Here is a 15,389-nt window from a genome sequence, read left to right as displayed (position 1 = left end):
ATAAATCTCGACTTTCGTTGGATGCTGCGAGCGAAAGTTTCCAACACCGAATGTGCGGAAATGCAGTTGGATGCGAATGAGAGGAATAATTTTGTTTCCTGCGCGCTGAAAACATTGCGAATTTATTGATCCGTCCGTTTTCCGCTCAGTGTTCATGACAGTTGTTGCAGTTTAAATGTGATACATTAGACGTAGATTATAATTTAAAATAAGATTGAATGTTTTGCAGTAAAGAAGAAATTTCTCTCTACATTATCTAAAATATATTTAAAGGTTAAGTTTAATCGATTGAAAACGTACTCAAATTTTAGTGCGTCTTTATTTTCTAATTAGGTGATGAGCAACTTTTTATTTGATGACTGTGAAAGATTTTACACAAAAATTGATCGCAATAAAGGAAGGAGGTTAAAAAAATTTAACGATTGGTTCAATTCTAAAAAGTGTCTTATAATTTTACTCTAGAATTGCACAATCTGCTTAAAACCCCGGAGAAAAATCATGACGAGGAGCAAAGAGGTTCTTGTGGTCCTTTTTTTACATATTAAAGGAGTCCTTTTGTACACAAGAGTACAACAATGATCAACAGTCAATATAAAAACCTTCGTAATAAGAAAGTTGCTTAAAAAAATCCATCCATTGAGTGAAATTTAACTATTAAGTTAGGCTGATATTTGTAATTTTTGAGCACTTTTTATAGTTTTAATTAATAATTAGAGCAATTTGAAGTCTTTCTGTTTATATTTTTTTTTAGAAAATTTCGCTTCAAATATTTAGTGAAAAGCTACTTGACTAATTAATAGCTTAATTTTTTCAATCCTCCAACAATTTTATTGATCCAAATTGGCACACCTGGGTCTCTGGTCTCTCCCTCTATAAATTAGCTGTTTTCCACCTTGTTTTATCGATTTTCCTCGTACACAGCGCGAGACTTGAGACTCCAACTCTCTCTCGCTTGAAATGAATCGTCGTCATTTTTTATCCATTTCCTTCTCGTATCTGTTGAGCTCGGTTGCAGCAAGTCCCCCATTTTGGTGAAATTTATCACACGGGCGCAGTTTGTGCCTCTGTTTGTTTCAAACGTCAGAGCAGGGAGGAGGTGGAGGGTTGGTTGGTTCCTTTCCAGCGGCGGCAGCAGCGGCGGCGGCAATACTTTATTTTTTCGTTACATAGCGTTGCTCCTTGTTACACGAGAGAGGAGTGCGAGATGATCGATGTGCTCTCTCGCTGTAGCTACCGTTGCCCTGGCAACTGCACACCAGCCAGAGAAGATCTCTTCTAGCTGCTCTGCTGTTGCGCAGCCACGTGAAAATGCTGCTGCGAAAATGGCTTCCCTTATTTACTTGGAATTATCACTGCCCTTTCACGCCTTTCCTTCCAATACATATATTTTCACCCGAATTTTATAATTACATCTGCCCGAATTTTTCTCTGCTGTGGATTTTCTTTTTTTTTATTATTATTTCCGAGGAATGTTTGCGCCTTGAGCCAAAAACGCTGCGGCTCCTCTCGTCTTTCTTTCGCAGCGAGAGGAGGGAGTTTGCTCTCTCTCGCAATTCATAAACCGTGGATGAATATTTTAAGTCTTTGAACGTGGCCCGAGGGGGAGAAGAAAGTAATTTTGGACAGGAGGATCAGATTTTGTGCTGCAGGGGGTCGGTGGGTTGCCGAGGCAGGTTTTCATTTAGCATGCAGTATATGCGTGCAAGGAAGAAAGAAAGACGGACTTCCGTGTCGGCAAGATTAAAAAACAAAAGATTAACACAACTCAACACAAGCTGAGCCAAACATTTTGATGATTTACAGGACCAAGAAGTTGGAGGAAAGGGATTTTATTTAATTTATAAAAAATTTCAACGGAATAAATAATGTTACTTACAACGCACAATTTCTTTAAACTTGTAAGTGAAATGTTACAAAAATGATTCACATATTCACATAAAATAGAAATCTTTTCCAATACCATGTGAAATTATGGCGAATCAGAATGCTTTCTTCCTTTTCTGTCTGAAATTGAATTTGAAAGGCAAAGGGCAAACACTCCGGCAATCAACTGGAATTTAAAAAATCAAGGAAGGATGATTAAATTTTTAACGTGTGTTTTTTTGTTGCCAAAATCTTACCTCAAAAAGAGAAACTACGATACCAACTCCTCCGAGGATATTGATCATCTGGTCAAGATGGGGTTGAATCTTTGTATAGCAACCGATGGTGAAAATCTGGAGGCTGGGGTCGCATCCGTCTTGATCATTGGTGCAATTGCACGACTCAGGAGCGATTGCGGGTTGCAGCTCAGGCCTGTTCGTCATCCAGTCCCTGTAGGAATCCACGCCGCAACAAAATTGTTCGCTCTGCATTTTGTCCCAGGCGTCCTTAGCGAACTGATCTCCTCCAAAACCAGGGATGTAATAATTCGTAGCCAGCCTTCTTAGTATACCGTGGAACTGCCACCCGACTTGGTCCTTGTTTGAGAATGCTAAGAGGCCGCCAGCCAGTTGGGCTGCAAAGAGGATGAAAAGGAATACGCCGTACTGAAATATGACACGATTAAGATCTACTTCATGAATTCATTTTAATAATAGAGATAAAAATATCAAAATTCAGACATATGCACATTAAATGTTATATAATAAATTTATTTCAATAATAATAATAATATTAATTGATATAATTTTACATACTTGTTAAATAAAAAAGGAGTGAACAATGGCATTTTTTAATAAAAAACAACGAAACAACGGGGACCAAGGTCTCCCTTTTCTGTTGTATGAACGTCTGCTTAAGTAGTTATAATTTTTCTCTTAAGGATTTTTATTTTGAAAAATTTCTCTTCTAATATTTTGCGGTATATTGTTTTTTATCATTAGAATACTTAATTGTTTTGTTTAAAAAAAAAGAATATTTCAGTTTAACTCAACTTACCATGTTCAACATCCACGCCGAGCTTTTAATCACTCCACAGCAGCCCAAAAAGGATACTAAGAGAGTGATTCCTCCAATTGATGTCAAAATTATGGCCACGATTTTAATCTATCAAAATATGAAATTGGTAAAAATTAGTCAAGTGTGTAATTCTGCCTGAGAAGCATGATAATGTTTTTACCTCTTCATAAATGAAATCATCAACTCGCTGCACATTGATTAAAAAATCGGCGCCCACTACAACTGTACTGATTCCACCAGTCTAAATAAAAATTATAAATTATTACCATTTATCCACAGACATTGTAAAGAATATACAGTTTGAATATAAAAAGGTTCATCTCTTTCTGTTTATTAAAATCATTTAATACCATATCTAAATTTATTTATTATTCTTACAAAAAAGAGAAGATCGAGGAAAAAAAGTGCCCATCGGAAAATCCCGAGATCGCAACTTCCAATGAAGCAGCCCATGATGCTTTAATATAGGAATTTTTCAGACGAGACCAACGATAGAAGTGTGACGGTGAAACTTAGCGATATGATAATTATACATCTAATCAAAATTTCAACCATGCTTATCTTAAGAATTGACGTCTCTTTAAAACGCCAAAGTGCGGTCACTCTGGAGTTTGGTGAATCAGTCCTGTTTTTGGCTCTTTGCATTGATAAAAAGCTCGATCGCATATAGCAATTTTTAAACAATTTTAAACAATGTAATATTGACTTAGGTAGAATTATTATTTATGTATTTTTTCTAACAGAATCTAAATTATAAAATTTTTTATAATAATATTTTTCACTGATGAAAAGGCACTTTGATTATGTTTGGAAAATTAAAAAAAAATGCAAGTAGTGTCTGATGACATTTATACATATTTACTATTACAAAAAATATAAACAATATTTACTGAAAATTTAAGTTCTGAGCATCAGTTGAATTGAGAGTTTCTTTAGTTTATTGAGTTTTATCAGTTTAAATTTTTAATTAAAACCAAGTTAACAGCTTGAAAAAAAAAATAGAAAAAAGCCTTTTCAGGTTTACGATGCGCAATTTGAAGTTCATATTTTTGATTATTGAAACTCAATTTAAAAAAAAACCTGTCATTCGATTTACTTCCTTCAAGCCTGCTTAATTTCGCACACCTCGCTTTTTTGCTGACGCCTTATTTTCACATGGTTAAAATATTTCCCTCATTCTTCCGTGCCAATTCAATTAAGGCGCGGACAAAAAGCGCGACACGCCGTTTTTACGAAAAAATCCCACGTTTCGAATAGTTTCCCATTATTATGAAAATAAAATCACGCGCGCGATCATTAAGCGCACGACCGCGGAATGTCGAGAAAAAACGCTAGGCGTGAATTCGTGGCGGTCATGCATGTTGTTCTTATTTTGAGCGCGCGGCACAAAAACGAAGAGCGGCACAAAAGTACCTGCCTGGGTTTTTGTGATGCAGCTTTTGGCCGGCGGTGTGACTAATGCAATTAAGATTGTCCGACATTTAGCCGCGTTTTATTCTCGCCATTTCAGCTCTCGATTGTCGTCTGGCGTGTTTTCTGTGTCTGTCAATGGACTGCGCTGCTCTCTCGACACAATGCCCGCGCCGCCAGAGACTCCAAACAAACAAACAAACACAAACCCACTGATGTATGTAAAATAAGCCCGAGAGCAGTTTCACAGAGCGAAAGAAAGAAGCAGCGAAAAACCCCGGCGCGTTTGACTCTTTAATGCAACTAGAGCAACTTGCCAAGAGAGACTAGTTTTGTTTTACAAAACAAACACCGCGTGGTTGTTTAATAATAATGCGTGCAGCGAGTAGAGAATTTGTATAAAGCTGTGCCGCTGTTCACAGAAGTGTGTGCATGTTTAACATAAAGCATCGACATTCACACCGCTTTCCGCATAACTAACTCGGCAAACATCGGGAAATCTGTATAAAAAAGGAAATTTATAGCTGATTGAACGTGCGACTATTCATTTTTAAACGCGTTTCGACTTGTAAAGTGGGTTTCAAATCTAGTGAAGAAAAATTAAATTTGTTTTTGTATGCAAAAACGATCACTGTTAAATCTGTCTCGTGAAACTTTCATCTTCTTTACAAAAAAATTTAAACAAAGTCACCGTTGAAATAATTGAAACAAATTCTGGAGACCATTTAAAAATCTCAAAAAATGTAATATTCTGGTCATTTGTAATAGTTCTTTCTGTGCAAAATGCAATTGATCGAAATCAAGTGTCTTATATCTAAAGAGAAAAAAATGTTATTAAAAACATTAATATTACAATATTTTGTTAAAATTATTTACATATTCAAGAAATTTTATACTAAATTTTTTACATTTTTCGAACTTATGAAAGATTGAAGCTGTGGTCCATTCAACCCTTTATTGTTTTCATTATCTTGATTTGTTTTCAGTTTCAATAAAGAAAAAAATTGGTGAATCAGAATCTCTCAAAAAATTTAAATTTCTTTTTCCATTCTTCTTGTCATGCACAATTTGAGGAGAGAAATTTAAAATAATTAGAATGTTTAATAACAGTGCTAAAAAGTCTTCTAATGTAACACAAAATTCAAATTCTATTCATCTATTAAAACAAATATTAAAAAATATTTTTATAAATATTTAATGTTTTAATTAAACAAAATATAAAATAGAATTTGATTAATTAAAAAAATACTCTTTTATTTAAATCATTAATATTTAAATAAAAACTTAATTAATATTTGAACTAACATGACAATAATGAATTTAAAAAATGCTTGAATTTGAGCAGTTTATTAAATTAAATTTACTTTCCTAGCTCAGAACGTTTGTGATTACTCTAGATTTTTATATCTTTTTTATTTAAATTCCCTTCAGATTCTCTAGTAAATGTCAAAACTCGAATTGTTTGTACACGATTTGTTAGCATTTTGAATTTCACCAGGAAATTTTTACGCTCTGCAAATGTTTGCCATGAGCCAGGACGTACAATAGAAAAAGCGCGCGGATCAAATCAGGGTGCAAGCTAGGGGGCCATTCAGAAGAATAATAGAACCTGTTGTGGCCATAAAACTAGACCTTTGTCCGATTTTTCTAGTCACGCATAGTTTGTTTGAAGTTTTTGCCAAATATTTGTTGCAGCTTTTTCACTCACAGCATCGTTAATCAATTTAGCGCCGAAAATAAATTTACCACAACAAAAGCTGTCCCTAATTGAAAGGCACATTTTGCTATTTTATTCGGGTGACGATACGTTTTTCTATTTTGAAAATTAACAAGTCGGCGATTTATGACTTTTGGGTGACACAACGCGCGAGATGCAGCTTTTTTCTCACGTTTGGGTCATAAATCCAGAGTGATTTGTGCGTCGCGCAGCGATTTCCACGCCCTTTGTGGCCCCTCGGTGCGGACTTACTTCTGTGAATCTAATTAACGCAAACACCAGCGCAGCAAGCAAAGTGTTTACACACACAAAAGGAGAAAAAATTCCCACAGCCGCGGTGCAGCCGAGAATGTAATTTCGGGTGCGCTGCAAGGAAAGCAAGCGAAGGGCGATAGAGCATGTCGAATGGTCACTAATACGAGTTCTTCCACTTTCCTCCTCGGCCTACCTCCCGGCTCCCCTCACAGTAATTATAATCGAAGTAGTACCAGATACATAAATGAGGGGCCGAGCGAGAGGAGCAGCTCGAGGGGCCTGAATTTCAGAGATGGCTGCAGCTGCGGAGGAACTTCTTGGCAGCAGCGTTTAGGTCATCGAACCAATCGTGGCGCAGCATTTCAATCTCAAATCGCTTCTTGCTGCTACTCAAATTATTTAAGGAAGGCTTTGATATGATTTTGAACAGCAATTTGTTATTTTTGTTACTTTGAATGGATTTGTGAAGAATAAACATCAATTAAATTAAAATTTTAGATACTGAAAAATTTAAATTTTGAATTTTATCATAATCAGGATATATTTTACAGTTGCATGGTGTCCTTATTGATTTTACATTATGCAATTTTATTACTACCCAAATTTTAAAATGAATCTACAAATTAGGAGAAGATTTGACTTTTTTCTGTGTTTATTTTCAAATTTGGTAATTCTTCCTTTGGTTTGAATTTTTCTATATGAATCTCTAATAAACTTGTATATTTAATAAAAAAGAGTAGTAAAGTTAATCAAATCAAGTCGCACCTTTTAAAATATTAAACGTAGCCACCGCAACATCGTAAAGTGCAATATGTGGTCGATGCGCGGCACAAAGCGAATCTTTTGTGCGCCAAGTGCTTATGACAAACATTTTATTACGCTCATTACCGCGGTGAATGGTCTTTTATTTAACCCAGTGCTCCAGTTAATAGAGAAAAGAATGAATTGAAAATCTCCCCTCGACCAGAGCATCTGTATAAATGCATTAACCGCAGCTCGTCTCTTATTGTATGCGCCGCGCGCAAATCCGCACGCTCAATAAAGACCTTAAGCTTTTGACGAATCATATAAAAGTGTCGCGCAATCCCCAATTATGGCGACTAGTTTTCGTTATTGCGCCGGTAATTGCGGCGGTAATACAAATTTTATCGCCAGTCAAGACGGAGAATTCCTTTAAGCACTTTTTTATTCTTTTTATATTTCAATGTCGACGAGATGTAAAAATTATGCCACTCGCAATGTCATCGTGGTGGAAGGAGAGGGAGTGAGAAAAGCTCCTTCTCGCACGCTGTTTTATGTATTTCGCAAGCAGAGAGAGAGACGGAATTCAAGAAGCGAGAGACATGCAAATTAGGGTAATAATGTGAAGATGAACTTCCCTTTTTTTTGAGCATCTTCCCAACAGGGCCGTCGTTGGAAAGAAACTCGTCTAACTGATTTTAATGCTCGTGCAAATGGCGCGCGAGTTTTATTGGCTCGGAAATGGATCATTTGCATTTTATAGAGGGAATATATAGCTTAATCTTTAGCTACCACACTGTGCATTAAGCTGCAGCGGTGTTATAGTCGTGAATAGTTTTGAAATTTATAGGTTAAAATTACTTGAGAAAATACATAATAAGCAAGACCTGGGCAAGGCGAGTGATTTTAATGTTAAAAAAATTTAATTGATTTTTTTTTTATTATTATTATTGATTCTTCTCGGTCAATACAAAAATTTTAAATTGGAAAAATGAGAAGAGAGAAGATATTTAAAAACATTTAAACGTAATATAATTTTTTATTAAGGGTATAATTATCTATTTTTTTTTAAATTATATTAAAAAAACCTATTCATTATATTTTTAATATTTATTTTCAATTTATGAATTAAAATTTGTATAAATTTAATCAAGGTATCGTCTGGTAACAAGTCCTGCAGAGAATATGGAATAAATGGTCAAAAACAATAAAAAATATATAGGTTAATATCTAACATTTTAGGTACATGGAAAATGAATCTAGCAATACAAATTGTAAAAAAAGTATTGTCGCTGTGTAATCAATTTGAAATATGTAAGAATACCATAATTAACTTTTTTATATTTAAAAATTGACTTCACTGTAAGCAGAAGCAAGAGCATTAAAAAATTTCTTTTGTCATCATCAATAATTATTACACTTAGAAATGAGGAACGTGGGCTTTGTCCTCATTGAGAAATTGTATTTTATTTTATTTTATTACAAAACGGCTCTACCAGTTTTGGTTGCGACTATTTCATGCGATATTGATATTATACAAAGCTAAAATATTATTTTTCAATTTTGCTGATTTTGTTTTTGTATTTTTCTTAATTGCTCCATGAAATAGGGTCGCAGACCGCGATCAAAACTTATGGTAGAGCCGTTGCTGTTTTGTTTTCAATTTCTCAACGAGGACAAAGCCTCGAATTTTATTCATTTCCTCAAGTGCAAATTTCTTCAAACAATTCATACTCCTTGCAATTGTAATATGAATACCGTTTTTTTTTTCAATTTTATTCTTGATTAATGATTTAGCTTGATACGAGCTTTAAGGAATTGCAAAAATGTGCATTATTGTAACTGAATTATCTGATTGATTCAAATTGACAACTCTGAATAGGCAAAAAGGGACCTTGATTTAAATTAAGGCTGGGTATTTTTTTTAAATTTACTTGACAGTTTTAAGTAAGATACAGAAAACATCTTTTCTCAATGAAGGAAAACCTTAAATGCTTAAAACTTCTCGCCACATTATTGATTGTAAGTTGTTGAAGTCATTCCCAACTTCTCAAGGTGAAACACAGCACCAAGTTTAATTAATTAATAATATGTCAAGGGGAGAGAATTTGCAGATTGCGAAGAGGCTCTGGCGGTGTTTGTGATTGACTTTGAGAGGCAGTTTGAAATGTGTGGTGCCTCAAAATACGTGCATGTTATGGAGGCACAAATTTCGTGGGTGGCCTGTGTGTCGTGCCAGCCACCGTTCCAATCGACAAACATACATTTAGGTGTGCTACGCAGTGGCTTCTCTCTCGCTCGCTCGCGATAAAGAGAGCGCATGTGCCTGTCCTGCCATCCAATTAGGCCCGTGCAATGGAGTAGGAAATAAATGCAAGAGCCGACAGCTAGTGTACTCTAGGTAACGATTCGCGCAAAACACCTGCCTCGAAGAAGTTGAATAATTTTTTTATACTCGACGTCTCCGGGCCCTGCTTTTTTTTAGATTTATAGACCCGCGAGAGTGTATATTTGCATGAATCAATACGTTTTGTAACGTGACTGGCGAGGAGCACTTTCATTAATCAAAGCCCGGCAGCAGCACCACTTTTTCCCCTTGCCGTGATGGCCACTCTAATTCGCCGACGGATGCAACCGAGAGCTAAATGGACACTGTCAATCCACGCCGAAATGAGAAAAAGATCAATCTCTCTTTTTTCTCTCTCTCGCGCCGACCGCTTCTTATTCCAAAATTCGCTGACGTGACAGGCAAAAAAATAGCACATCTTGTCTTGAAAAATATAATAAGGAATTTAAAATTCGAAAAAAAAGATGGGCTTGTTCTTGTTGAGCAAATTGTTTTAATTATAAAAAAACTTGTATTACCAGTTTTATGATCAAGAAAAAAAATACACAAGATATTATTAAAAAGTTTTGAAAACCACAATTTTTAAGAACAAATGAACAAAGCTTAAGTTACTTTATTGAGTGATTTTGGTTTTTTTAAATCTTTTGATAAATTTGTGGTTTAAAATTTTCCTTATTGAATTTACTTTCCTGGGCAGATCTTTAGAACCCTTTTGTTTTTTAATAATGAAATTTCCGCGGCCCTGTTTTTCCCATCTATAAAAATTTAATCATCAATTTGTCCCTTTGCTTCATCTATAGAATTAGATAAACAATTTTTTTTTATTAAGTGAGTGGCAGGGGCTGGCTGCGCATATTTTAAATTCGATTTTTATATTGGCTCGAGTGTGTGTCGACCCACTCAACTTTGCACCACGCTGGCTGGCGTTGGTGCGACACACACAACCGCAGAACAGCTCTTGGAATAAATGCATAATAATGACCTGCAGATTCTGACTGAAGCTTGATATAAAAAGAATACTCACAAGACTTGACTCACAATTGATGGTTTAAAAATAATGTTTTTCTTTCTAAAATGTTTTTTCATTTTTCTTCTTCTCTTTTTTTTCTTTTAAAATGAATCTTCTTTTAGGGAATAAACAATGATGGATTAAGCATAAAAATTAAAATAATAATAAAACAGACAATTTATTAAATGAAAACACTGAACGTAGATTCATAATTTTAACTTATACCAATTTTTCCAGCCACCTTTTGCGAGTTTTTTTTTTCTAAATTAGCCCGAATCAGATTCGCCTAATTAGATCGATTAAAACTGAAATTCCTCCCCTGGTAAAATCTCTCCCTCTGTTCTGCGAATAATAGACCGACAAGTTCTCGCTAAAAGTGCGTGCCTTAATGTCATTTGCCCGGCAAAGCGCAGAGTCGATTTAGCTCTGCAGAGAGAGTGTTGTGTGTTGATGTGTTACATGGCCTTATCAAATAAGCATCTCCCCTGGTAATTTAACGACCCCGCCATCCAGCAGCAGCGGCAGCAGCTCCTCTCCACACTTAATTCCGACGTAATTAATCCACCCTTCCTTCCCGACTAGTGCGATTTATTAACGTGCGGCGCGCAATGCAGCAATGAGAGCGCGGAAAAAGATTTCGTTTCGCTCTTGCACGCGGAACTCGCTAATGTATAATTCTATACTGCATTCATGTGTTGTTTTATCAGTCTGGGGAATAATAAATATCATCGCTCTATCATCACTCGTGATAATTAATGCATATTCATGACTCTTTATTGTTGCGTTACGGGGGTGAAAAATAAAATGCAATATATGAATAAATTGCATAATTACAGATGGAAATTAAACACGAGAGTGTTTTAAATTTGCCAGTTTTTTTTAAAGCAATTAATCAATTTATTTCTCAATAAAAAAATACATGGATTTTTTTTTGTGGATTTTGTTTCCAAATTTCAGTAAAAACTCCGCATTTCTGTTTTCTTCCATTCGTCTGAAGTGTACATTAGATTCAGGGAGCCTTATCTCTGTCTCCTTTACAAGTCCATCACAAACATAATACAATGCAGGGGTCTCTGAGCGCAACATCAATCTACTTGGACACCCAGCTTTGTTTTCAATTAATTCAGCAGAAGTCCTGCTTGTTTGGAAGTTCTAAGCGCAAAATAAGGAGAGAGAAGATTTTATTTACTAATGTTTTAATACAAATTAAAAAGTTAAAAATAATTTATATTTAAATTACACTGAACTTTGTTGCATTTTAATATTAAATTATTATTGGGCATTTCTTAATATTTTATTAAATTTCAAACTATATTTATTAAAATATCTTAATATATTATTTTATTATTTACTTTAAGCGTGGCATAAATTATTTCTAGCACTTCTGAATAAATAATATCAAAATCATTTATATTTGCAGGGTATTAAGTCTCTCTAGCGTGAAAATCGTGAGAATTGAATTAAATAGTTTTTGTATAGACAAATGTGGCTAGGTTAAGCATAGCTGGCTTTTAAAATTATCCTTTTGATTAATAAATTTTCTAATAATATATAAATTCCAAAAACTTAATTACTGAAAATTAAGTTGATTAATAAAATGTGTATATAATGCGATCATAAAAAATCTCTTTGTAGCAGATTTTCACCTTTTCATGTTCTTTTATTTCTTATTCATATTTATTATAATTATTGATTGGATCATTTGAAGGATCTTTCAATGCAATAAAAAAATTCAGCGATAAAAGATGTTTTTTTTCCAATTTACAATTTTTGTATTGACGGAGAAGAATAAATAATAATAATTTAAGATTATACTTTTTGAGGTAAAATACATATTGAAAACAAATTTTGCAAAATAATTTAGCTGATTTGATCGGTCGTTTGGAGAAAAAAAACTGGTTTCGTTAGAGGCAAGCAACAAGACGGCATTCAGCTCTCAAGAATCGGCGAATCCGGTGGGGTGCGTGCGGCGAGAATTCGCGAGCAAATTTTCTCGAATTCGCGCGGCACATATACAGGGTTGGTGCCGGTGGAGCGCGATAATTTTCTGCGAAGAGAGAGAGAGCGTTGCAAATAAGCCTGGTGCGGCTGGTAGGCACGGCAGCCGCACCTTGTGAAGTGCAAAAATAAAGAGGCAGCTGCGTTTTCAGCGAGTACATAAACAAGACTCTCTACTTAGCAAACGCGAAACGCGCAGAGCTCGGTTCCGCGCATATCAGCTCCGCTTGAGAAATTCGCGTCAGTGAGAGAGAGTAAATGTGTACGGCAGCGGAGGTATTTGCAGCATGAGCACAAACACTCGCGAGATGTCAATTGAAATTAAGCTCCGCTCTCTGATGCAAACATAATGCCCGCGTCGTTCACTCGAAATGTACTAATTAGACACGAGAGGAGCGAGCGAGCGAGCGCAGGTAAAGCAGGCGAGCGAGCACAAGCGCCACCAGCTAATTAACTAATTAAGCTTTTAGACAAACTGCGGGAGAGGCCTGGATTTCTCTCTCTGACTCGCTCCCGGGCTCTTTCGGCGCCAACTCGAATAAATAATAATAATTGGGAGCAGTGTGTGTGTGTATCGTAATTAATGCGCGGCGGCTTGGCGGGATTTATCGGAGCACCTCATTTTAATCAGCCAACTCAAAGCCCGTCTCTGCTCTCTGACGCTCGTGTCTCGCAGTGACAAGGCAAAATTAGACACGTAAACAAAATGTAACAATTGAAAATTACAAAATAATAAAATACATCATTGTAGGCGTAGAAATCAAATTGTAATTAAAAATAATTGGCTCGGTTCGAATTGTAAATTCGGTAAATACTCTTGTTTTAAATCACTCATCATCGAAAATTTGCACTTAGTTAATAATTACTAATATTAAATATTTATATTTTAAAATAAAAAAGTTAATTTACTATACAATTGGTTCCATTCTAAATTGATGTATGTTTAAATCCCAGTAAATTAAGAAAGGATGAGGAATTTGCATCTTTATTAACTTAATTTTGGGAATTTATTCCTAAATTGAGAGCAGAATAATGGTTCAAGAACAAGCAGGTATAAACAAATAAAAAATATTTAAAAGGAAATTAAAATTGTATTAATAACTTATTATTATTATTATGATCTTTATCGACTATTGAGGCGTCACCACGATGTAATGACTCATTGCGACGCGCCCCATTTGCAAAATATTACAAAACTAGTAAAAAACTGTAAAAAAAAACCCATAAAAATATTACAATTCATCAAAAAGTTGAAAAAAACTCTTCTTAATGCTATAATTATAATTGCTATAAAATTTATGTGAATGAACAAATCGCCTCAAACTAGTAAAACTTGTATAAAATTTACAAGATTTAATATTTTTCATAATTGCGTTGCTGAACAAAGAAATAAGTAACTCTTCCTAGTGGATCTGTGAGGCATGAAAACGGCAATAATGGGTAGTAATAAAATTACCCACGGTTTCCTTTTCTGAAGAGAGAGGAAAGAATACAATCGTGATTCAGTCGGCATGGAGTCGTCGGGCGCGACACAATGCGAAATAATGTTATATATCAGCCGCACCGATGCTTTTGAGCCAAGTGATGACTGGAGAGAGGAGTGAGCGCGGGAGACGAAAAATATGATGAACCATCGATGGAGAAGAGTTATTGAATAATATCTCGAGAAGGGGGAGCGAAAGAAATAAAGAAAGCAGCCGGAATTGATTATTTATTTATTTACTCGGCTGCTTTTTTTGTGTGCCGCGCAGCAAAAAAGAAGTTCCAGCGGCGGCAAACTTGGATGACAAAAGAGAGGTGCACGCAACAATGTCATTCAGTCGTTCACGACCTATATTTTAAAAAACACTGAAAATTAAATGCAATTTTTACTTGAAAAAGTAAAATATTTTGATTCAAAATCTGCAGGCAAAAATAAATAATTGCGTTTCATTGTGCCAAAAGTTTGCCAATCGAAATGACAGGAATTGTTTGCAAACAATGGCGGAGAGAAACTTCTCGGCCCCTCGCACTGCAAGAGATCCGCAAATCAGCTTCTTGAATCAACCGCGGAGCCAATAAATAAGAACATCTTCGGCGCTGAATGAAATGTAGGTGACGAGAGAAGGAGCCGCGTGCGTCCCGAGTTTTTGAATAACAAAGAACGCGCGCTCTCTGCCGTTTTGCGTTTGATGCGTCCCATTGTGTTTGCCTTGCTCATTCAGCCGGCAAATAATAAATGTCGAATTTAATTGCGCCGAGAGACGACGAGCAGCTGGCGAAAGAAAGTTTATTCAGAAGCGTTGACCTTTGCAACTTTTGGCCTCTAAACTTGTCGGATGTGTGATATTATCTATATGCATGGACAGGGAGAAAGGACAGGCGTTAACTAATCGATTCGTACCTTAATGATTTTCGGTGCACATATCTTGTTACTTTTTACTGAAACGTAGGTTCTGCATTATTCGTTTGAGGGTTTAAAACATACCGAATATACCAAATGGACATGCATGGAATTATCACAATCTTAAATATTAAATTAAATATTAAGCTTACAGAATGTTTGGAATAGTTGCGATTTTTATTAATGGTAAGGATAAGACAAAATGTCAAATCGGTTTTGCTCATTTTGAAAATACAGAAAATACCAAAGATACGAGTTTAGTTTACCTTTTTTAATGAACCTTATTGATATCAGTTAATTATAATGAAAAGAAAATAAAATCAATATAAAAATTACAAAAATGAAAAAAAATTATTTTAGGATATGAGTAAAATTTGTTACATTAATCGTTGAAAACAATTTGTTTGAAAAGAAAGGAATTGTTTGACAATTTTCCACTAGCAAGAATTTTGCTAAATCTTTCAAAATAAAAAAATCCACCGCAGTTAGCCGAATGACGAGTTTATTTTTTCTAAATCAGATTGCAGTTTTCCATTTCAGTAATTACCATGCGCAGGGCCGTGGACGTTAAAAAAATGGAGCTGTAATA

At 35.2% G+C, this 15,389-nt stretch overlaps 2 protein-coding genes across 5 annotated transcripts in view; one reads left to right on the top strand and one right to left on the bottom strand.

Annotated features, from left to right (window-relative positions):
* Nucleotides 1-15,389, top strand: part of LOC132200740 (transcription factor Sox-2-like) — a 232,605-nt gene that overhangs the window by 50,549 nt on the left and 166,667 nt on the right. The gene's annotated exons all lie outside the window — the stretch shown is intronic.
* LOC132200438 (tetraspanin-6-like) lies at nt 327-3,445 on the bottom strand. Its single transcript, XM_059625902.1, has 5 exons — nt 3,319-3,445; nt 3,101-3,181; nt 2,920-3,027; nt 2,121-2,528; nt 327-2,050 (listed from the first exon to the last, which is right to left on the bottom strand). Exons 1-5 carry the CDS (start codon nt 3,391-3,393, stop codon nt 1,970-1,972), a joined length of 753 nt encoding a protein of 250 aa, XP_059481885.1. The 5' UTR covers nt 3,394-3,445; the 3' UTR covers nt 327-1,969.

This window comes from Neocloeon triangulifer, unplaced genomic scaffold (genome assembly GCF_031216515.1).
Source record: "Neocloeon triangulifer isolate White Clay Creek 2 clone unplaced genomic scaffold, ASM3121651v1 ptg000014l, whole genome shotgun sequence".
NCBI classification, from domain to species: Eukaryota; Metazoa; Arthropoda; class Insecta; order Ephemeroptera; family Baetidae; genus Neocloeon; species Neocloeon triangulifer.
This window is presented reverse-complemented; position numbering and strand designations above follow the sequence as displayed.

Coding starts and splice junctions, on each gene's coding strand:
- LOC132200438 (XM_059625902.1), bottom strand. CDS start 3,393: ATGGGCTGCTTCATTGGAAGTTGCGATCTCGGGATTTTCCGATGGGCA. Junction 3,182..3,318: donor TCCTCGATCTTCTCTTTTTT/GTAAGAATAATA, acceptor ATTTTTATTTAG/ACTGGTGGAATCAGTACAGT. Junction 2,051..2,120: donor TCGTAGTTTCTCTTTTTGAG/GTAAGATTTTGG, acceptor TTTAAATTCCAG/TTGATTGCCGGAGTGTTTGC.